We start from the raw sequence: 24720 nt of genomic DNA, 5'->3' as shown, positions 1-24720 counted from the left end.
ATGTGTTGGGTACATGGCTATTTGCATTATACATTGGAAGGGTATAAATTTACAACATGAATATTAAGGGATTGTAATAATACTTATTTTATGGACTAACCATTTAATATTAGACTTATTATCTATATATCTGTATCTATCTATATATATATCTTTTATATTTTAGAGACTATGTGATAATCCATGTAATAATCCATTTTATAATATAAATTGTCTATAAGACAGTTTTTTTGGGGGGGGTTTTTGCAAGGCAATGAGGTTAAGTGGCTTGCCCAAGGCCATACAGCTAGGTAATTATTAAGTGTCTGAGGTCGGATTTGAACTCAGGTACTCCTGATTCCAGGGCCAGTGCTCTATCCACTGCACCACCTAGCTGCCCCCCCCCTTTTTTAAATTAAAGATTTTATTTATTTTGAGTTTTATAATTTTTCCCTTAATCTTACTTCCCTCCCTCCACCCCCCACAGAAGGCAATTTGTCAGTCTTTACATTGTTTCCATGGTATACATTGATCCAGATTGAGTGTGATAAGAGAGAAATCCTATCATTAAGGAAGAAACATAAAAGTATAAGAGAGAGCAAGATCAAACAGTAAGATATCAGTTTTTTTTTCTAAATTTAAGGTAATAGTCCTTGGTCTTTGTTCAAACTCCACAGTTGTTTCTCTGGATACAGATGGTATTCTCCATTGCAGACAGCCCCAAATTGTCCCTGATTGTTTCACTGATGGGATGAGCAAATCCATCAAGGTTGGTCATTGCCCCCATGTTGCTATTAGGGTGTACAGTGTTTTTCTGGTTCTGCTCATCTCACTCAACATCAGTTCATGCAAATCCCTCCAGGCTTCCCTGAATTCCCATCCCTCCAGGTTTCTAATAGAACAATAGTGTTCCATGACATACATATGTCACAGTTTGCTAAGCCATTCCCCAATTGAAAGCCATTTACTTAATTTCAAATTCTTTGCCACCACAAACAGGGCTGCTATGAATATTTTTGTATAAGTGATGTTTTTACCCTTTTTCATCATCTCTCTTCAGGGTACAGACCCAGTAGTGGTATTGCTGGATCAAAGGGTAGACGTATTTTTGTTGCCCATTGGACGCAGTTCCAAATTTCTCTCCAGAAAAGTTGGATGAGTTCACAGCTCTACCAACAATGTAATAGTGTCCCAGATTTCCCACAACCCTTCCAACAATGATCATTATCCTTTCTGTTCATATTGGCTAGTCTGAGAGTTGTGAGGTGGTACCTCAGAAAAGCTTTAATTTGCATTTCTCTAATAAGTAATGATTTAGAGCATTTTTTTCATATGATTATGGATTGCAATAAGATACTTCTCAAAACATCTCAAAAAATTTAGAACCATTGAACTCTGATGGTTCTAAAGGAGAAATTGAGCCAGGTGACTTAGCACAGTATCCCTTCACTAATGTTTACAGTATCCTGTGAGTTGGGTCACATCATAGTATTACTTAATATAATTTTTAATATAAAGAAATGGTATAATTTATTTGAAAGATATATTGACTGGTAGAAATGAGACTTTTATTACAGGTAAATTTAAGGGGCAGTTAAGTGGCACTGTGGATAGAGCACCTGCCCTGACATTAGGAGGACCTGAATTCAAATCCAGCCTCAGACAGTTAATAATTACCTAGCTGTGTGACTTTGGGTAAGTTGCTTAGCCTCATTGCCTTGCAAAAACTGAAGAAAAATTATTGTAGTACAAGTATTTAAACATTGAATCATATTTGCTTTTGTTGGAATACATTTACTATTACATCTCACCTATCTACAGGAAAAGGGACAAGTATCCCATGGATATATTTGATATGGCCAGGTTTCGATTACAAGCTCCAGTTAGAAGACCTTCTTCCAAGGGTCTTGATCCTACTTCTCAGAATATTCGTGACTTTAATGTTCTTAAAGACACTGGTAAGTAGACATCTTTTGCTTTAAATAGATACATAGACATTGTCTACTTATGTCCAAAAAAATTTTCATCCCTCTTTACAATGCCAGAGCTGGCTGATGAACATGATGACAGACTAATTGTTTTTTTCCAAGTTTTTCAATCCTAAAACTTCAGAAGAAAGAAATTATGAGTCAGATAAAGTATAACTAAAGCTAAATCCACATAATAAATTCAAAACTCCACACAAGGTTAAAATTCAACACCAAGGTTTTAAATTCAGCACCAACTACTTAAAAAGAGTTCTTTATTTAATGATCTTTAAAAAACTTCTGCTTTTTCCAAACTATATGAACTCCTTATGAAATCATATTAGGTCCTATAACCAACACATTGAACCCAAAGGAGGAATCAGGATTGGGTTGCAAGGATCCCCTGTTTCAATGACTTGTCTAGAGCTATCTCTTGATTCACAGAAATTCTATTCAGTCATACAAAGCAGTGACAAGAGTAGAGTGGAGATGTGGGGAAACCACTCTTGCTGTGGCCCTCCTAGCCACATTAAAAGCCATAGGCTGGAGGGGAATGATCACTGGATCTGATGGAAAGGCACAAGTAATTCATCCAGAGCCAATCCTCTACCTTTTGGAGGTGGCAAAGTGACAGGGATTCAGACCAACTCACATATCTTTTAATACAAAGACGTTACCTACTAGCTCAACCTTAGGAGTCCGAGGATATGAAGAGCCAAAAAGTGATGAGGCTTAAAGGTGAGTGATAGGTAACATAGGAGGAAAGGTGAAAGACTAAAAGATCGAGAGAGAGAGAGAGAGAGAGAGAGAGTATGAATAAGAACCTAGCTCAAAAGTAGATAAACCAACAGAGAGTAAAACCAGAAGGAAGAATGAGTAAAATTAAAAAAAAATTAACCAAACAAATATTATCACATGAAGGAAAATTAATCTAAATTGTATTATCTGAGGAAAGAGAGATGATTTATAAATTATCTAAAACCCATGACATAACAACAGGAAATTCCAGAATGACTCACAGGAAAAAACTCTTAAAATAAGAAATTAGAAATGGATTTAGGATGGAAATAAAAATTCTCAGAGCAGAATTTAAAAACTTAAACAGAATAGTTAATCAGAAAAATTGAATATATAATTTATCCAAAGTAGAAATTGTCAGAGAGGGATGTTCTCTATCATTCTCATTGTCGTAGACCAAAAATAAAATAATCTTAGCTTTTTTTAAAATGTGATTTTTTAATCCATTTTCAAGGATATATAGTAACATAAAATACTTGATTTCTTATACCAGATTCAGAAACACGAGTTAATTTAAGATATATGTACCCTGAGTCTCCAAAAGATGATCAAACCTTGGAGATTCAGCAGCAAGCATTGCTGAGAGAACAGCAAAAGAGACTGAATAGACTTCGAATGAGAGAAAACACAGAAGGTAAGAAATAAAAGCTTAAAACAGTTTGTCATTTCTTTTCATTTTAATAATTATTCGTGATGGCTTCCTAATTTTGAAGACGATTTATACTCAAGTTATAGTCTTTCATAGTTTTAAAAAAAAGGTAAAAGCCTGCAAGTTTATTCAGTACCATTAACAAATGTGTTTTTCTGAAGTGAACTAATATATACTACTGTGGAATCTAGGAAAATCACTTGGGCCAGTTTTCTCTGAGGTCAGTTTTGGTGTTGAAATTTGATATTCTAATATAGTTATCAAAATGAAATTTCCTTAAGAGTAGCCTGGAAGTGATTTTAAGTAAGGATATAGGATTGATTCATATGGGTACAACCCCTCTGCCCCTATTTTTAATATGATTGCATCATAGGTCAGACCTAAAGGACTTTCAACCTCTTTTACCCTGTGCTTTTTTACTTAGAAGACCAAGAACCCAAGTCAACCGTTTGAAATTTAATTTCCTTGATCAGTTAAATCTCAGTGTTGGTTCATTGCCTTGTGGTATGGTGGTATGGGGTGGAAGGGACAGGGGAGGCTGGAGTGGGGAGAATGTTTATTAGCCTGCATTATATGAAAATTTTCCCTTCAATTATTGTTAAATTTTTAAGCTTTTCAAGTTGACAGCCTCCTTGGCATTGACTGAATAATAGAAAAAAAGTCAGAAACCTCTCATTTTTTTAAAGAAGGGGGAAATTTTGCTCTTTAAAATCAAAATATTTAGACAGTAATAAAGTAAAAGAACTCTGTAAATTATTTTCTAAATTTGTGGTGTGTGTGTGTGTATGTGTGTATTATTATTATTATTATTATCTTATTATCAAGATAGAACTTGAATTATTTAAAATACTATTTACACAGTGCTAATGGCTAGCAATCGTTTGGTCTGGATAGTTTCTCCCTGAGCTACTTTAAAAAAGATGTTTCTTCTCTCAGGGCCATTGATATGTGTTATGAAAATATGATATTTTGGGGAAGCTAAGTGGCATAGTGTATAGAGTGGATAGAGCACTGGCTTTGGAGTCAGGAGGGACCTGAGTTCAAATCTATATCAGACACTTAATAATTACTTAGCTGTGTGACCATGGGCAAGTCACTTAACCCCATTGCCCTGCAAAAAACAAAAAAGAAAATGTAATATTTTTAGCTTTTAAGCAATCAAGTTCCTATTTTTATATAATTGCTTACAACATAGATAATTGGATGCACAAAATTTATTACTGTTGTTATGCCCTCTCTGCTTTATCAAATCCTTTTTGAAAAATTGAGGCTATTTGAACTTGTACTATTTTACATACAACTCTGTGAGATTATAGTAAAAATTTCTTTAAAAGTTTGGGGAACCTATGAATTTTGAATTAATTTTCTTCATGCAAAAAGCTTTCCTTTTAGGCTGTGATATACTCAATTTTCTCACCTGCTGGAATTAATCAGTAGTGGGTGATAAATAAGAAGTATTTAGTTTAAAATCTTTTAAATTAATGTATGGTAATATAACTTACAGTAGATTTCCAGTAGAAAGACATCCTTTTATTTTCACGTGCCAGAAAGATGCTAATTTATTTCAAAGATACTTGTTTTTCCACTTCTATACTTTTAATTTTAATTTTGTATTTTGTTTTTGGTCTGGGTTGAGTGCAGTTGACCTTGATGCAAATCCTGGCATTAACTTACGAGATACTAGAATGGTAAGAAATCAATAGCTTTCCTGCCCTCTTTTCACTTCAATGAAATATTTTTGGGAGCATTTCTGTGCAAAATTTTAGAGTGTTTGGGCTATGCATGATTTTATTTGTAGATTAAAATTAAATATAACCTTCCCTTCTATAAAATCTCATGCTGAAAAAATCATTTTGAAAAACTTTTATTCAGGTACTTTCACTGACACAAAATAACCTTAAATCTAGAAAATTTATGTCATCTTAATAAATATTTTATAGATATTTACCTTATAAAAGTACACTTCACTATTATTTAGTACTTACAGTTTTATGTGATAAATTATTTGCTTTTCAGCAAAGCTTGGACTAAAATTTTTTTTTTATTTTTGATTGTTTTTTTACCATTGAATTACTTAATTTTAGAACTGAAAGTGATCTAAAAGATCATTCAATTCAGACCCTGTATTTGGTTAGCTGAGGCTTAGGAACTTCAGGTAACTTTTACTTAAGGTTTTGTTTCAGTGAAGCTGAAGACAAAAAAGATAAAGTGACCTTGGGAATATTAAGAAATGTCCAGCCTAAGCCAGTTGTGTTGTTAGCACATTATGGCTGCCTGCTGATCCCAATTATTTGTGGCTGAATTTTATGTATCCTTCCTTTGTGGTGGCAGCAGAGGAGTTGGGGAAACAAATTGGAACCACTCTTTCTATGCCTTGCCCTAACTCTTTTGCCTCTTTTTATAGGTTCTTACAACCATTTATATTGTGGCAACATTGTGCTTTTTATTAGTATTTCTGATGTGCTGCCCAACACTGGAATTAATAAAACAGGCATGCTAGTATGTTTATTGTCAATCTTTATGACTTCTTTTGTAGCCTAGGAATGAAACTAGGGATTTCCTGAAAAATTCTCTTTTGGAATCTGAGAGTGCTTTTATTGGTGAGTAAATTTATTTTACCTTTATCTAAGCTATAGTCACTTAAAATTATATGGTAAATTAGGGGCGGCTAGGTTGTGCAGTAGATAGAGCACTGGCCCTGGAGTCAGGAGTACCTGAGTTCAAATCCGGCCTCAGACACTTAATAATTACCTAGCTGTGTAGCCTTGGGCAAGCCACTTAACCCCATTGCCTTGTAAAAACTAAAAAACAAACAAACGAATAGACAAAATTATATGGTAAATGCCCTTCATACTACTTGTGTTTCTTCATGCTAGCACATCTAATGTAATAATTGCTTTATTATCCATTGTGTTCAGAGAATGTACTTTTCTAAACAGGGAAATTTTGATTAAGGATGATCAGAAATCTTCTTGGATTTCCAATTATTTAACAGTTATGCGCCATTAAGATTCACTTCACAAGTCAGATTGAACATAATTCAATCTTGATAATTAAAAATACCCTTCAGGATCTGGAATGGCTTCAGGGTTACCCTTGTGAAGATAAGTCCTTCTGTTGGAAGGCATTTTCTTTAGTCTTGCTTTACAGATTGATCACAGAACAGAATCTCAGCTATTTGATCATGGTGAATATGTGTGCTAGTATAGAGACTGTCATGTAAGGTGAATGCCTGGTCAGAAGCAAGCCATGAATGGAGCTCTTTGAGGTTATCAATCAGTTTTAGTACCTACTATGTGCTACTCACTAGGATGAGCATAAATCTCTAGCATCCAGGCACAAAAGTCTTGGCTAGGTAAAATAAACATCTAAAAAATAAATTCTAATATAATTATAATAATGTTTCTAAAATACTTTCATTATTGCTATGTAGGGAAACTTTTGTTTTGAATTATTGGAAATATGGAATTTCCTTTTGAAGCTATGTTTTATGTTTTCTTGGGGAAGCAAAACCATAATAATGACCCTAAAGCATTTCAAGATTCTGATGTCTTTTCTGAATAATGAAAGCTTAAATGATTTTTCATACAACTTTATGATTAACATATTCATTATATAATTAAGTTTAGTATCATATATTTTATTAACAAAGATATTTTATACCATTCCATGGGTTTAATAAAAATTTCTTTTAGTGAAATTTTTAACAACTACTCTAAGAGAATGGTTCAGTGTTTTTTATATTAAAATTTAAAAATAAGTTTTTATTGATGTCTTTGATTTTTTACATCATCAGAGTTTTTCCCAGGACCTTTTTTCTCTTCCCCCCCCCCCCCAGAGGACAGTATTTTTTTAAAGACAAAAAAGAGGAGAGAAAATTAACATTAGTAATTAATACATAATAAGTACAAAAAATGTGTTTTATGGATCATCTAAAGACCTCTCCTTCATGAAGGGATAGGATGGGAATGTCTTCTCATATTTTTTCTTTTAAGTCATGATTGATCATTATTATATTTTGCAACATTTACTTTTAATTTTTTGTGAGTGCATATTGTATTAAAATTTAAGATGAATACATTTATTGTATCAGAAGGGTGTTTTATAGAGTTGTTTTTGAAATATTGATCTTATGCAATAATAATTTAACAAGCATTTTTGAACCAATTCCTAAGGTATCTGCTAGAGATTCCAAGATTGAATAAATTCAGTAAATATTTATTAAATGTCTACTATGTGCTAAGCATCATTTTCAGTGTTGAAGATAAAAAGACTTCAAATAAATAAGCTTGTGTTATATTCAAGGACTTAGATTCTACTTAACCATCAAAAAAAGTACACTGAGAAGATAAAAGTAAAGCATATTCAAAATAATAGAAAGCAGTGTTAAAAGGGATGGAGCATTGATAACTGGAATTAGCACCATTAGCTCATGTAGAATGAACTGTGCTTTGAAGGAAGCTAAGAATTCTCATTGGTAAAAAGAAATAATATGTAAATTCCAAAAGGTCCTAGGCCTTACATTCAAGAAGCTTGTATTCTTAGGGTAAGGGAGGAAAGGAAAAATATTTATATAGGACCAATTGGGGGTGAGATGTACTATGTTAAGTGCTTTACAAATACATCATTTGATTCTTACAATAACTCTGTGAGGTGAGTACTGTTAAAAATCATTTTTTTTTGTTGTTTTTGAACTCTTGAAGAAACTGAGGCAAACAGGTTAAATGACTTGCTCAGGGTCACAACTAGTAAATATCTGAGGCTAAATTTGTACTGATAAGTAAAACCTAGTGCTCTATTACAAATTCTTTCCAAGTATAGCCTAAACACCTTAACGTTTTCTTACCAAAAAAAACCTAGAATTGGGCGGCTAGGTGGCGTAGTGGATAAATCACCGGCCCTGGAGTGAGGAGTACCTGGGTTCAAATCCGGTCTCAGACACTTAATAATTACCTAGCTGTGTGGCCTTGGGCAAGGCACTTAACCCGATTTGCCTTGCAAAAAACCTAAAAAGAAAAGAATAAAAATAAAGGAAACCTAGAATTTTGGATACTGTGATGAACACTCACTTGGACTGTGAATCCTGGCGCTATCCATAGATAAGTCACTTTGTTTCTACTTGCTTGTCCTTTGTATAATGCTCCAGTTTGAGCAGTAGCAAAAAAAACTCTTGACTATAAATGACTAGTCTATATTAATTATAGTCATTGATTCTTTTTTTAGGTTTTTTTTTTTCTGCAAGGCAAATGGGGTTAAGTGGCTTGCCCAAGGCCACACAGCTAGGTAATTATTAAGTGTCTGAGACCGGATTTGAACCCAGGTACTCCTGACTCCAGGGCCGGTGCTTTATCCACTACGCCACCTAGCCGCCCCTCCTAGTCATTGATTGTTGATAACATGAGATGACATCAGCTGGGTAGGGGTTAACAAAACTTTTTTCTACCATTAAATCCTATGGAATGAAGTAACGAAGAAGAAAATGGTAGGGTTCCATGATGCAACTTTTTAAGAAACATGGATGAGCAACAGGATATTGATCATTTAAGAATTGACAAACATCTCTCAATTACAGATTGTAGTGCAGGTTGTCACCCATCTGGGTTCTTGAGGTCTGGGTCAAATATAGTGCTATAAGGAGTCATTTGAGGCACATTTGTGGTGCTATAGATAGAGTGCCAGACTTGGAGTCAGGAAGACTCTCTTCCTGGCTTCCAGTCCGACCCTAGTCATTTAACCCTGTTTGCCTCAGTGCCGTCATCTATAAAATGAGCTGAAGACGAAAATGGTAAACCATTCCCGTATCTTTCTCAAGGAAATCCCACATAGGATCATGAAGAGTTGGACATTCTTAATATGACTTAAAAGCAAAAAACTCAATTAATATTGAAATGAGTAACACCGATGGATATCATTTATCCCAAGCCTGGAACAAGAAATTTCTTATTTATGTTTTCCTAAGGCAGAGTTAAATGTAACATTCCTATGGAAAAAAGTACAGAAAAACGACTTCACAAAGCAGGTGGTTATACAAAGAAGAATGGCATACTTGTTAGAGAGAAAAAATGTATATTTTTATCTTGGGGAGATAATAAAGGAGTTATTGTCTGAATAGAGCTAAATTGAAGAAATCTGCCTATCAGACCAAACAGTGAGAAGAATTTTCCCAGGTCTCTGAAATCTTCTACCTCAGCAGCTAAGTCTCTTGGTACAGATAACAGGTGAGAAAGAGACACTGAAGGACCAAATCCAGCAGCTTGTCTCCTTCAGCTCACATAAAATAACCAAGAAGATAAAGTCAGTATGCTTTGAAGCAAAGTTGTAGAAACAGGATATGGGGTGGTCAGGGATATCTTTATGTTACACAAACATGTCAGGGAAATTCATAATATAAAACCAAGGGTTGCTGGTAAGGGATATTAAAGCTAGGGCAGTGAGGAATTTCTCATGGGAAGTAGCAATATATTCTCAGGAAATCTGATGAAGTTAGTGTCTTGGGGGATGTATGTGGGAGATAGTTTTGTCATCTTTTTCCACAGTTCCTCCCTGTTAGTACTGGGTATAGGTTCACAATACAATGGATTCAAATCATTTGTTCAGCAAAATATGAAGCTAATTCCAATGAGGGTTAGGGTTACAATGAAATAAAAAGGTGGGAAAACATAACAAAATCCAGAATATTCTCTTAAAACTAGCAAATAGTTCTGCTGCAATAAATGTGAGAATAAAAGTGATTTGAACAGCCTAGGACTTGTAATTTTCCAAAAAGGCTAGAATAGCCTAAGAGGCAGTGGACAATAAATATATACTGAGAATAACAAAAAGAAACAGATTTTATCTTAATGTCCATTTAGAGAACAGGATTTTGTGCTATCTTGGATTTAACTGTCTGTTTTATGAAGTTTGATTCTGGGAGACATCTTCGTTTGGAATTCTTGAGTCTTGGGCTCCTGTCCTTGACTACTATTAACAAATTGTGCAATTTGACCTACTTAAACAGGATATGCATCCCTGAATCAAGATCCTGGTGACTTTAATTGGAATTTGTTAGGGCAGGTTTATGCAGATACTTCCTTGACGATCACTTTCTAGGATTCTCTAGGTAAAGCTGCCAGAATCTGTTAAAGATGAGACTTAGTATAATTCAGTAGAACCTGACAAAATTTAATCACACTGGTATTCTGTTAATTAGTTTATATGAGAAAAATTTGTTCAAACCTTATGGAGGTAATTTTATAAAGACTGAGCTATAGGAAGAACATCAAAGTAGGCTTCGCATAGTTCTGAATGTTCTCTGAATTTTTTATAGGATTTTTATTTCACATACCATTTGTTCTTTCTGTCTTTAACCTGAATAGGCTAGAAGGAGAATCTTAAAAAGAATGCATGAGCAATTGGATTCTCTTCTACAATTAAATTTTCTATGTAAAAGCCTTAATCCTGTTTGAGAATTTATAATTTCTCAAGTCAAATCCTAACTATTTTTGCAACGCAATGGAGTTAAGTGGCTTGCCCAAGGCTACACAGATAGGTAATTATTAAGTGTCTGAGGTTGTATTTGAACTCAGGTACTCCTGACTCCAGGGCTGATACTCTATCCACTGTGCCTAGCCGCCCCCTGTTTCATTATTCATAATAGAAACATTTGGAAGCCAATCATATACTAGTTTGCTTGGAAACAGTTTAATCTTGTTGCTTTTCTTATCATGCAGTGTACTATTCCATTAAAAATTTTACAACTTTTGCAACTTAATCACATCACCTCTTTGTCCTATTCTCCCTTTGAGGATATCTATTTATCTGTCTATCTGGTAGTCATCACATCAGCAGAAATTTTGTGGTGCCCTGCAGACCTAATGTTAAAATTAAGGAATGTCAAACCTAAGAACTCATTTACTTAGTTGATTAGATTAGGAAGTTGAAACAAATAGTTTTCAAAAAATCAAAATAGTAAAAATTAAAAACATTAAGGTACTTTACATACATTTGCATGCCATTATAGTGGTTCAGAGATGTTTAAGTATTACAACAAGATTCATTATATAAAAAGGGATCTTGACAATTGATCTGCCATGATTAATGAAATTTGCTATGAAAGGAAGAGGGACATAGTTGTAACAACATCAAGAAGACAGTTCTTTTAGGGCTAAGGCAGTCATGCAATAAAGATCCATATTATTCACAGGATTATTAGCTAAACTCAGAATTACCAGGTGGAAGATATTCCTGTTCAAAAACAAAATATGAGGAGGGAAACTTGAGTCAAGAAGAGGTATATAAATCAAAATATTATAGCAATGTAGTAAGACTGTCTTCTCAACATTCCCAGGCATACACTTCTTTTTTTTAAGAAAGATTTTATTTATTTTGAATTTTACAATTTTGCCCCAATCTTGCTTCCCTTCCCCACCCCCCACAGAAGGCAGTCTGTTAATCTTTACATTGTTTCCATGGTATACATTGATCTCAGTTGAATGTGATGAGAGAGAAATTGTATCCTTAAGGAAGAAACATAAAGTATAAGAGACAGCATAATTACATAATAAGATAACTAAATTAAAGGTAATAATCTTTGGTCTTTGTTCAAACTCCACAGTTCTTTCTCTGAATACAGATGGTATTCTCCATCTAGTTATCCCCAAATTGTGCCTGATTGTTGCACTGATGGAATGAGCAAGTCCATTAAGATTGATCATCACCCCCATGTTGCTGTTAGGGTGTACAGTGTTCTTCTGGTTCTGCTCATCATACACTTCTACTCGTAGCAGTTTTCATATCTCGGCTCTTTGAGCAACTTGAAGCATTTACCTTAATTGGTATATTTCAGACAATTATACCTGAATTCAAAACTCAGAACAATGTCAAATTATAGACTCAAGATTTTCTCCAAATAGCAAGTTTCAATAATTACAATAATAAGTACTACTAATAATAATAATGATGTCTGTGTAGTTAATACTGTTGCATTAACAGTTAATGTTAAAAAACATTTGCCAGGGCTTTCCAAAACATTCTTCTTATTTCTAGTATAAATTCATCTTAGTATGAAAATTACTCATTCAAAATAAAGAAAATAATCATATTCTGGAATTCCACTATTGATGGTGAATATGATGATTTCTCAAAAGCTAGAAAAACACTTGCTACTTATGGAAAGCCTTCAGTTTAATAAATATGTTTCTTAAGATAGCGCATATTAACCCCTAAGGAAAAAATTTAAACTGGGATCTATTGAGAATAAACATCAATATTTCATTATTTTAGAATTTCACAACATACTTTCAGGAAGGCTGTTAAGATTTTATGACCTTAATCAAATAGAAGGTCTCAAACTACTAAGTTTACAGATGAGAATTTACAAGGTCTTCTGTACTTTAATCACAATAATTTATTATTATCATAATTATGTTATTCATTTTAAGGTAAAATATATCCAGTTAAACATTTTTTCTTTGCAAGGCAATGGGGATAAGTGACTTGTCCAGGGTCACACAGCTTTGGAATAAGTGTCTGAGACTGGATTTGATCACAGGTCTTCCTGACTCCAGGGCCTGTGCTCTATCCACTGCACCACCCAACTGCTCCCTTCCCAATTAAACATTTGACAGAATTTCAGTTTTATGACATTAGCATTTAAGTTTTATGACAATGGCTTCTGATAACTTCATAGCAATTTAAATCAAAAGAGGAGTTCATTTTCTTATGATATATTTGTATCATCTTCTTAATAACATTTCTTATATAATGGTTTCCCAAAATTCACAGTAAAAGGAAATCTAGAAATTTGATAATGATAACAAATAATATTTTGGATTAAAATTGGAAATAGAACTTATTGCCAGTCAGATGACATCAATTCAGTTGACTACATCCCCAAATTGTTTTCTATAGAAAATCAATCCATCTTAACAATTTAGGCATTCTCTATTGATTACATCAAAGGCCAGTATAGAGCAATTTTGATCCAGTTATACTTTTAATGAAACTTATTTTTGTATTTTCTAAACATATTAGTGAAAAATATGAAATGTGCTTTTCCTTTAAGGTCTGACCTTGTAGAGGGTCAAATTTCATAATTATCCTTATATTAGAATATATCTTACTTTAATTGAGATTAAGACAAATTCAATCACATCTGGATTTGTACTTACATCCTTTATCATAGAATCTATTTTTTCCTAGGTCCATTTATTGCCAGCCATTCATATCTCAGAGCCTACTACTTTCAATTGGTCTGTTGCCAAAAATTTAATATCACAGTCTTGCACACTCAACTCTTCTAGGGTACATGAGAATCTCCTTAAACTTGGGAATTGCAGACATAACCTCTCCATAATAATTAAATTACGAACTATAAGAGTTAGCTAGATGGCTCAGTGGAAAGAGCACTGAGTCAGGAGTCAGGAACACCTGAATTTAAATCTAGCCTCAAGACACTATATTATCTTTGGCAAGTCACTTAAATTGTGCCCTAATCTACTGCAGAAGAAAATGGCAAACCACAGCAATATCTTTATCAAGAAAACCCCTTGGACAGAATGGCCCACAGGGTCACATAATCAATCATGGTTCTGGTTGGTTGATTCTTGTCCTTCAATATTGAAGACCAAAATGACATCACTATGTAAGAAACAAGTTACAGTGTGTCCGACTGTGACTGCTCAGGCCGGTATGAGCTTGGAATGTTCTACCACTAGTCGAACACAAATAATCCATGTGAACTCCTGGGATGGATTCTCTAAACTTATATATCCCATGTTTCCTTTGAGTTATTCCAACTCTATCTTGCTTTTATAGAGCTCAACACCCTCTCTGATAACAGCACATCATGTTGGGTGATCTGTGTCTCCCATGCTTCACAATCAATTCCAGAGTTGTTAAGGGAGACCTTCAGCACTTCTTCTGACCATTGTGAGCACTTGCACTGTGTGAGTTCTCCAAAAGAGGTCTTTTTGGCAAGTATAAGGTTGTCAGTTGAACAGTATGGTCAGGTCATAGTAGTTGCACATCATAATATACAGGAGAAAGGTTTGAATGCTCAAGAAAGGACCTCAGTGTCTGGTATCTTCTCCTGCCAGGTGATCTTCAGAATTTTCCTAAAACAATTTAAATGGAAAGTGATTCAGTTTACTGACTTGGTGTTAGTAGACTATCCAGTTTTCATAGGTGTATAGCAATAAGGTCAGCACAGTGGCACTATAGACCTTCAGTTTGGTAGTCAGTCTAATACCTCTTCTCCCACACTTGCTTTTGGAGCCTCCCAAATACTGAGTTAGCTCTGGCAATGTAGGTGTCCACCTGATTGTCAATATCTCGCTCCCTGGAAAAGATACTGCCAAAGTAAGTGAACTACAAGACTCAAAACTTCTCCATTTGCTATAGTTGATGGTTCATATATGGATGGTGTGGTGTGGTACTAGCTGATGGAGCTCCTGTCTTTTATTGGTGTTATTAAATCAAAATTAGTACAAACAGCAGAAAATTGATCTATATTTTGTTGCATCTCAGCTTCAGAGGCTGCATTGAATGCATAATCATATGCAAAAAGATCATGCACCAATACTCCCTCCCCTCTGGTCTTGGCTTTTGTAGCCTTTTTAAATTGAAAAATTTGCCATCAGTGTGGTGGTAGCTGACCATGTTCATCTTTATTGAAGCAGTTTGATGACATGACTTGAAAACATAATGTTAAAAAGTATGAAAGCAAGGACTCAGCCTTGTTTCACTCCATTAGTGATGAGAAATCTTGAGAACATCATCCACTATCTAGAACCTGGTCAAGCATGCCATCATGGAATTGATGTACAATACTGATAAACTGATCCAGGCAAACAGATTTTGACATGTTTTTCCACAAGCCCTCATGACTAACGATACCAAAGGCCTTGATCAGATTGATAAATGTGGATAGACCTTTATTGTAAAGTATTTCTCCTGGAATTGTCAGGCAACAAATACCATATTGACTGTTACTTGATGCTTTCAGAAGGCATACTGGCTCTCAGGTAAGTGATCATCTTCCAGGTGAAGGATCAGCTTATTGAAAAGGACTCTGGCAGGAGTCTTAGTAGCAGTGACTAAAAGAAATATATCCCTGTGATTGTCCCAGTACAGTTCCCTTTACCTTTTTAGAGATGGACAATGGAGGCATCCTTAAATTCCTTGGGGTATATTTTTATGTCATATAAAATGAAAAATTTCAGTCAGTTTTTATATGAGTGATAGATTCCCCACCTTGTAAATCTCAGCTGAAATAGAATGACATTCAAAACCTCTTCTTCAGTTGGATCTTCATCTAGGAATGGATTGACTTCATTGATAGTATGATCCAAAAATTCATAGAATCAAACATGACTGAATGATTGAACAATAAAATAGGAAGTTTATTGTGATGAAACAAAAACATGGAGAACATATATAGAATCAAAAACTTTCTCCCTACCTATAGGTAAAAATATACCTTTTTGATGATGCTTTGAAGACAATTTTAATGTACTATGTTTAATTCCATGCTGCAAATTTGTTTCTATATTTTCCATTTAGTAAAATTTGTAATTGGATAGAATACCATTAGTGGTTCTAGCTTTTTTCCCATTTTAAAAAACATATGCAAATCAGTGAGATAATGCTCAGACCACAAGAAATTTCAGAACTGTTTCTAATAGACAAATAGTGATTATAAATTTACAGGAAGAGAAACTTCCTCAGTTCTTCCTCATCTCAAGGAGAATAAAACCCCAACTGAAAACTCTTGTTTCACAAATACAAACTCTTAGTTTTACATTTGTCAGCTGTCAACTTTTTTTTGCCTTTGCACCCATTCTCTTATCTCTATTTACTTAAACTTAATTTCGTTTTTCTTCATAATTGCACCCATCTCACACTCTTACCTGACAACTTCACTTATTTTCACTATTGTCTTCAATTTCCAAACATATCCTGGACTATCTCTAGAAATAGTCTTCCATTCAGTCTCACTTTTGCAATTATTGCAAGTTTTCTTATAAGATACCAATTATTTGCAGACTTTTGCTTTGGAGTCTATTCCAAATTCTTTTAGGCAGCTTTGTTTCTAAATAATTAAGTTCTGTTAATAAAAAAAGAAAATAGAGTGTAAGATGAAACATTTTCCCAAATTAAATTTTACTTATTTTCAAGTAGTTTTCTGATTTCAACAAATTTCTTTCCAAAGTCAAGAGAATTAATAATAGTTGGTTCTTAAGTACCAAGAAATTTAAACTGTAGACTGCAAACACATTTTTTCCTTTACTTTTGGACTTCATTTAAAGACTTTTGAATAGTTTCAATTCTTTTTTTTTTAAGTTAGTAAAATCACCTCCTTTCATTGTGTTAAAAACAACAAATGTCACTTTCCAGGGTAAGAAGAGTGATAAAAGTATAGAAGGTTCTTTTTGTATAACTTTCATTGTCTTTTTTCCGTTTTTGACTTTTGCAAGGCAGTGGGGTTAAGTAACTTGCCCAAGATCACATAGCTAGGTGATTATTATTAAGTGTCTTTGGTCAGATTTGAACTCTTGACTCCAGGGACAGTGTTCTATCCACTCGGCCATCTAACTTCCCCCAATCATATAACTTTCATAAAGCTTTTATTCTTATTTTTCTTTTCTTTTTTTTTTTTTTTTTGTAAAGGTTTTTGCAAGGCAAATGGGTTTAAGTGTCTTGCCCAAGGCCACACAGCTAGGTAATTATTAAGTGTCTGAGACCAGATTTGAACCCAGGTACTCCTGACTCCAAGGCCCGTGCTTTATCCATTACGCCACCTAGCTGTCCCTATTCTTATTTTTCTTAAGAAATACCACTTTGTAGAATTTTTTAAACTAAGATTTTTAAGCATTTATAAAAACCATTAAAACCACGATTTGGACAGTCACATTTGTAAATTTGAAAGTAAGTGTTAAGAAATGTTGTTTGTCACAAATTTATTCTGTAACTGGTTTATGATACCATGGATTTCTGCATGCAAGCAGTGCAGGGGAAGATTTTCTTTTTTTTTTTAATTGTTTATCTCTTGCCTGCCTTCCCAATTTGGTTGGCATTAGAAGTACAGAGAGAGATCATATCTTTTTGAAAGCTGTGAAAGTTCAGCAGAGAAGTTTTCATTCTTTACCTTTTTCCCTTTGACTGATTAGGCTATAGGAAAAAGTCAGTTGGATTTACCAAGGCACAAGCTATACAGTGCTAACAGCCTAACAAAAAAGAGGGTATACAAATAAAACATTTCTCACTTTAAGTTGTTCCTTTGCTGTTTTTTATCCTTATTAAAATGGTAAATTTAATGTTTTATGCATAACAAAATATTATGACCTTTGTATTTAGACCCTTTGACAGTTTCTTGGATTGGAAATAAATCCTAAGCATGGTATCTAAGGGGGTGCCTGAGATGGAGCATTTTGTGCCTTTCCCATTCTTCTTTGAGTGCCTTGAACTTGAAGAGACTTTTTTTTTCTTTTTTGATTGATTTTTTAAATTTATATTATTACAACAATCTTGTGAGAGTAAACACAAATCCCCCCCCCCAAAAAAAGATGAGAAACATCAAGAATAGTGAGAGAGAGAAAAAAATGTTCTTCAGTCTGTGTTCAGATTCCAATGGCTCTATGGGATGAATTGCCTCCTTTATAATGAATCCACCAAAAAAGTTGTTTCACTATTTTTCCCAAAGGTACTATTACTAGCTGTCTTTCCCACCACTTTATTCCCTGTTCAAGTGTGTTGTATCTGAGTACCCTTAACCACTTTCTTCCCTTTCTTCTATCACTTATTCCCCCTTGCCTTCCCCCATTCCCCCCCTTATGCCATCCCTTCTCATTTTTCTCTAGATAAGATTTCTGTACCCTGTTAATTCTGTACCCTATTAAGTGTGTATGTTATATTCTCTTGGAGCCGTTTCTGATGAGAATGAAGGCTCACTCATTCCCCCTCAACCTTTCCCTGTTCCACTCCATAGAAAAAACTTTTTCTTGACATTTATGTGAAATATTGCCCCAGGGTTTATAGAAAATGAATGGCATGTGGACTTATTTTCAGAATTTTGTTAAAATCATCATTTAAGTTATTTAAGGTTCACTCTGCTTGGGTTTCATGATCCCCAGCCTTTGTAGTGTCACAACCTTTGTAGTGCATGTGTATATAATGTGTCCCCTCTTTCTGTATTGTCTCTGAGAAGTAAGCATCATTATCTGCCTTATCTGATCCTTTGATTCTAAGCTCTCCTTGTAGTCTGAGGTTCACTTTTTTTTGTGATCTGTCACTTTCCAGCTTGTATTATGTCTTCTCTATACAGATTTCATCTCCCAAACTCTGGGAGAATGTTAGAAGATTGTAGACTCCATTTAGAGGCAACATCAGAGGTCATCCAGTTGATGTTGTTTTACAGTTGAGTAAATTGAAGTGTAGGGAAGTTGAGGCTTGCACAGGTTAGTGATACACAGGTAGCATTTGAACCTAGATCTTTTGACCCTACAGATAGTGTTCTTTCTACTATTCCAACTCTGGGACACATTTAATGCATGTATATCATAGCTATGGCCCCTTGCAGGGTGGAAGAATAAATTCATTTCCCTTTCTAGCAGCATTAGTCTTCATATTTCCTTAGAAATATAAAGACTCATGATATTATAATACCAATTTGCCTCCCTCAGAGATCATTTATTCCTGTTTCTGTGAGAGCAGAAACACTTAATATTCCTCAATGTAACAGACACCATCTGTATTAGAGACTAAATGTTTGTGTTTAATGAATGTTGTAGAATTATCTTTTTCAAGAATTATATGAGGGGTGGCTAGGTGGCACAGTGGATAAAGCACCAGCCCTGGAGTCAGGGGTACCTGAGTTCAAATCCAGCCTCAGACATTTAATAATTACCTAGCTGTGTGGTCTTGGGCAAGCCACTTAACCCCAGTTGCCTTGCAAAAACCTTTAAAAAAAAAAAGAAAAAGAATTATATGAACTGGGTTAAAAACTGAGGCAGCCTTATTCTCCTCTTTATGCCTTATTTCACATTAAACATGAGAAACTTTTGCTTCTGAGGAGAAATGTTAGTTTAAAAAAATCTTTGAATTAAGATTTTGAATATGTTTGCCTGCCATATTAAAAACTGGATTCTCTCTCCAGTGTGGTAGTAACTTTTTTTGACAGTCTGATCACTTTCAAGTTATAGTATCTCTCTTTTGTCATTAAACTCACGAGATATAGACAACTTCTACAATTTATACAATTGAACTTTCACTTTTTAAAATTTTTTCCAAAGTCTTATAACTTTACATATAAAAGACTTGCATATGTCTGAGATTTTTAACATTTCCTTCAACTTTTCTCCATTTTTCAGGGACGAATGGAGAGAGATATTCTCCCTTAGATGATGAACCTTTACCTTCACAGAGATTACTGTCTGCAAGGGAACGTAGAAGGAACCAGATTAAAGGACTGGAGTCTGTTGTGTGTGTGGTATGAATTTTTTCAAGAATTTCATGTTTGTTGAAGAGGCCAAAGTCATTTTCTCTAATCAGAGAAATAATGTATATGAATATAATAACTGAGTGAGGATCTGTGAGCCTTGTCTTCAGGTGTGCATTAGGTGGAGAACTCTTTGATGTTTCTAGGTTGGGCAGTGCTGGCCATCTTGGGCTTCTTGGGAAAGATAATACATAATGATGTTCCTGTGTCCCAATCTTGTGTCCAAAAACTATTCTCCAACAAAACCAAACATGAACAGCTGACCTCTTGTTTGTGCCAGTGGGAAAACATTTTAAAGTGGATTGAAGACTGGCAGGTTGATAAGAGCAGGCTGAGTGGTGTTGGGGTTCATTTGAATTATTCTAATTACTGCATATATTTGGTAGAATTATAACTGATTCTAATTCTGTGGTCCCTCCTGTGGATTTGGAGTCAAAGTACCTTGGTTCAAATTCTGGGTCTGATACTTAGTTCTTTATTTGTAAAATAAGATTGGATTAGATGACTCAGATCTTTCCCAGCTCTAAATCTTTGATCCTATGAACCTCATCAGTTTTTATTGGCATTTGAGACAAATAGGGAAATTTATCTGGCTCAGTTTTCTTTCAGGCTTTCACTAAAACACACATTAAGCTCACACTGTCCTAAGTGCTGGGATTTCAAAGAATGATATAAGGAAGTCCCTGCCCTGAGTTGCTCACAGTCTAACAAAAGAGACAGTATCCAAAGAAATACATACAAATACAGAGCAAGATTTATACAAGATAATAGGAACAAATCAAAAGAGAGAAAACCCTAGAATTAAGGGGGATTGGAAAGTTTCCTGTAGAAGGGGAGGGGGTTTAGATGAGACTTGAAGGAAACCAAGGAACTGAGTAGGTGGAAATGAGGAAGGAGAGCATTCCCATTTGGCAAGAGCAGTAGCTAAAGAGCATGCCTGGAGTTGAGAAACTCAGTATTCTGAAGTTACAGCTGCCAGGCTGGCGTTGCTATTAGATCAAAGGGCATGTTTTTGCGTGCATGTAAGGTGTAAGAAAACTGGAAAGGGGGGAAGGGAGGGGACGCAGCTTGTGAAGGGCTTTGAATACCAACCAAAGCATTTTGTATTTGTTCCTGGAGGTATGGAGGGATGTTGTGATTGAATTTGTGCTTTAAAAAAAAATTCCTTTGATAACTGGAGAATGAACTGGAATGGAGACACTTGTGCTAGGCAGACCAGCCAGCAGGTTCCTGTAGTAGACTTGAGAATGAAGAGTTGGTTTGCATCAGAATGGTGGCAAGGGTCAGAATCAAGAGATGTTAGCTAGGTGAGAGCAACAGGCTGTGGCAGCAGTTTGGATCTGTGGGTGGTAAGAACTAGTGAGGACTCCAGGAGGATTCCTAGGTTGTGAGAATGAGGGACTAGGAAGATGGTGTAGCCCTTTGCAGTAATAGGGAAGATAGAAAGTGGGGAGGGTTTAGGGGAAAATATAATGAGTTCTGTTTTGGACATGTTGAGTTTCATATATCTACTGGACATCCAACTTGAGATGTTTAAAAAGGCAGTTGAAGATCCAAGTTTGAATGTCAGCAGAGGGATAGAAAGATTTGAGAATTCCTGCATTGTTGTGATTGTGATTCTGGCATTTCATTTTCTCTTTCCCTTACAAAGTCAAAGAATTTTGAGAAACCTCAGTGGTCATTTCTTCTAACCAATATTGATGTCACAAATGAAGGAAAACAAGATAGGAAACCATGTATTTGAATTAGGCCAAGAGCGTAAACAAAGGTTGATTGAGTCTAGAACTGGGATGATAGGAAAACAAAAATAATTTGAAAATTCAGGACACCAGAGGGAAGATGAGGGAGCACACATATATATATATATGAGAAAGTATGGGACGTTGTTGAATTGGAAGTTTTAGCTTAGATTCTAGTTAAGCTGAAAACAGGACAGTATATTCATCAAACCACATGCTTGTTAATTGATACAAGCAAACAGTGTTCCTTCTCTCCCATGTCATGTATGTAGCTCAGTTGCTTTTTTATTCCTAGAATTTTTTTTTTTTTTGAATAGCATACCTCAGAGTTCATCAGCTGGCAAGATAACCAGCTTTGAGCTGCAATTCATTCTAATATCTTTTCTCTCCTCTTCTCTAGTTCATTTTAATGCCTCTTAATTCCCAAACTTGAGAATGTAGCCACATCTCCTAATTGGAACAAAGTTTAGGGAAAGAAGAGATTTATGGTCCTTAAAGTTTTCATTGACTTGAGACCCAGTCTGTTCTTAGACTTGAATCAGTACAACTTAGTGTAGTTTAGCCCATGGACCACTGTAACAAAAAAATTTAAGAAATTTGAGATGTGAAGGATGTCCAATTGGGAGGGCATCATAGAGATGTGGTATCTGATAAGACCCTGAGAGACAGAGAGAGAGAGAGAGAGAGAGAGAGAGAGAGAGAGAGAGAGAGAGAGTAGAATTAAGTCTGGGAAAGGAAGTGAATTCCAGGTTTGCCAATATGAATGCAGAGGCAGAAGATAGGACAAAACCAAAGAACAATTCCACTTTGGTTGGAACAATGATTGTATAAGGGAAGAATCTCATGAACAAAGGCTGAAAAAAAAGTTTGTTCTAGATTGTGGAGGGCTCCAGGTTCCAGATTAAGGAGTTTATACTTTAAAGATAATAGCCATCTAATATTTTTGAAAAGGGTAGTGACATCATAATTTTGGATTAGGAAGATATTGTGTATCCAAACTCTGAATGATTAAAGTGGAACAGGATGAGACTATCAACAACAAGCAGCTTTTAAGCATCTGTATACTAGGCTCATATTAACTACAAAGAATCAAACAACTTTTACTCTTAAAGAACTTAACTCCTATTGGGGAAAACAATGAATACAAAATAAATATGAATATATGGTAGTTAAAAATGAAGGTAATTTGGTACAGAAAGCCCTAGGGATTGGGGGGGATTAGGAAAGGCTTCTGTGGAGAAAATAGTCCTTGAGCTCTGTCTCAAATGAGGGGATACCATAAGGTGAAGGTAAGCAGCAAGTGCAGTCAATACATAGATATTGGAAAGGATGTTCTTGTGGTAAAGAGCTAGTCTGACTGAATGGATTGTAGTGTGTAGAGAAATAATGTCTGTTGTGGGACCAGGTTTTGAAGTTTTAAAAACCAAATAAGTCTATATTTGAACCTACAGGCAGCAGTAATGGAGTTTTAAGCTTGGTCAGTGACATTTTCAGATCTACATTTAAAGAACAAACTGAAGTAGGAAGGGGCTTGAGGGAAACCAGTTGGATTGTTGCAATCATTCTGCAGTATTCCTGACTATGTTGTACACGTAGAGAGAAGAGGTCAGATTAGAAATGAAGACAAGATTTGGGCAATAGGTATATAGTGCTTTAAGGTAGGGAGAAACCTGAGACTGGAAAAGATGGTATTATCTCCAGTACACACAGCAAAGTTTAGAATGAGTTTGGGGGGAATATCTTAATTTCTGAATATGTTGAATTGAGATAAATTTGTTTTTTTTTAAATTACTTTTATTTTTTATTTTTAGGTTTTTTGCAAGGCAGTTGGGTTAAGTGGCTTGCCCAAGGCCACACAGCTAGGTAATAAGTGTCTGAGGCCAGATTTGAACTCAGATTTGAACTCCTGACTGCAGGGTTGGTGCTCTATCCACTGTGTCACCTAGCTGCCCCGAATTGAGATAACTTTGAAACCGTCATTTTAAAATATCCAAGATGCAATTGGTGATATATAACTATAGATCAGGAAAGACTATGAAATTAGTTGAAAACTATGAAATTGGTTAATTGGCAAGAAGGGACATGCTTTCAGTAGGAAGTTGAATTTCACAAATCTAGTTCAACATATATTTAAGTTCTGTCTTCTAACTGCAGGATAATTTTCATCCTACTGTGCAACCTGATGGTATCTCCTTAAAGTCAATTTCCAGTATAAATGTTGACCGACTTAGAAGTAGAAATGAAGAACGAATGCGAAGACTAAATGAGCTGCAAAAAAAACCTATCGATACAGGTAAAGAACCACATTTGAAGTATTATTTTACATTCTCGGAGAACTGCATTGAACATGTGCCTTGATGATAGAAAGAAAAGCTTTGGCTTAAGGAAGTTCCAGTACTGTACTTTGGGACTTATGAGTAGTGGCAACAATCTAACAAAACGAACTCAATTGAATTTAAAGGTGTCAGGGGTATATCAACTTTTCCAATGAGAAAATTTCCTGATGGAGTTAGGGGTTGACCTTACCTTATCATTGACATACTGGATTTTCAGAAGCTGTGACAATAAAGCAAAAACTTTGATATGGCTTATGAAACTTGAAAAGGTCTGAAATACAGATCCAGTGATAAATTTTGTTATTTTTTTAACTTTGGCTTGGAAGATATTGTTGATTGAAAATCAATCTAATTAAGTTCAGAAAAGGTCATCATCAAGTTGACTGCCAAGTGGTGAATTTTTTTTTAAAGTCATGGTAACTCCTGGAAACCATTAATCACAGATTGATTAAGTACTTGGAAAACCTATCCATACAATGTTTGTGGAGTTATAATAGAGAGGAAACTAAGTTTGATGAAATTTGAATTATTTTTAATTGAATGAGGTCAAAAAAATTGTTCTTAATTGTTAAAACCTTTAGTTGGCATTATTGTCTTTTTTAAGATAACTTTATGTAGAAATTATTCAGAAATTCCTAGTAAATCAGTTTAACTTAATGTTTAATTTCTTCATTTTTGAAAATATGAAAATAGATCAAGATTACATTAGAGTTGTTTCCTTTTTGTATGTTAAATAAATATGATACTAACACATTTTAGTACAAGTAGTACAAGCCCT

At 34.8% G+C, this 24720-nt stretch overlaps 1 protein-coding gene across 27 annotated transcripts in view; it reads left to right on the top strand.

Annotated features, from left to right (window-relative positions):
- CSPP1 (centrosome and spindle pole associated protein 1) overlaps positions 1-24720 on the top strand; it is a 149286-nt gene that overhangs the window by 121850 nt on the left and 2716 nt on the right. For 25 of the 27 annotated variants that reach the window (XR_012471896.1, XM_074203287.1, XM_074203289.1 and 22 more), the window contains 6 exons: positions 1801-1937; positions 3238-3378; positions 5035-5081; positions 5930-5993; positions 19740-19858; positions 23761-23899. Coding sequence is in view for 26 of the 27 variants with exons in the window: in XM_074203287.1 (XP_074059388.1) it covers positions 1801-1937; positions 3238-3378; positions 5035-5081; positions 5930-5993; positions 19740-19858; positions 23761-23899 (647 nt within the window). In the remaining variant the exon portion in view is untranslated. Of the gene's footprint in view, positions 1-1800; positions 1938-3237; positions 3379-5034; positions 5082-5929; positions 5994-14187; positions 14319-19739; positions 19859-23760; positions 23900-24720 lie in introns of those variants that run through there. The other 2 variants (XM_074203297.1, XM_074203290.1) reach the window with 2 other exon arrangements.

The sequence above is a fragment of the Macrotis lagotis genome, chromosome X (assembly GCF_037893015.1).
Source record: "Macrotis lagotis isolate mMagLag1 chromosome X, bilby.v1.9.chrom.fasta, whole genome shotgun sequence".
Taxonomy (NCBI): domain Eukaryota; kingdom Metazoa; phylum Chordata; class Mammalia; order Peramelemorphia; family Peramelidae; genus Macrotis; species Macrotis lagotis.
Note: the sequence above shows the minus strand (reverse complement) of the source record. Positions and strands in the feature narration are given on the sequence as shown.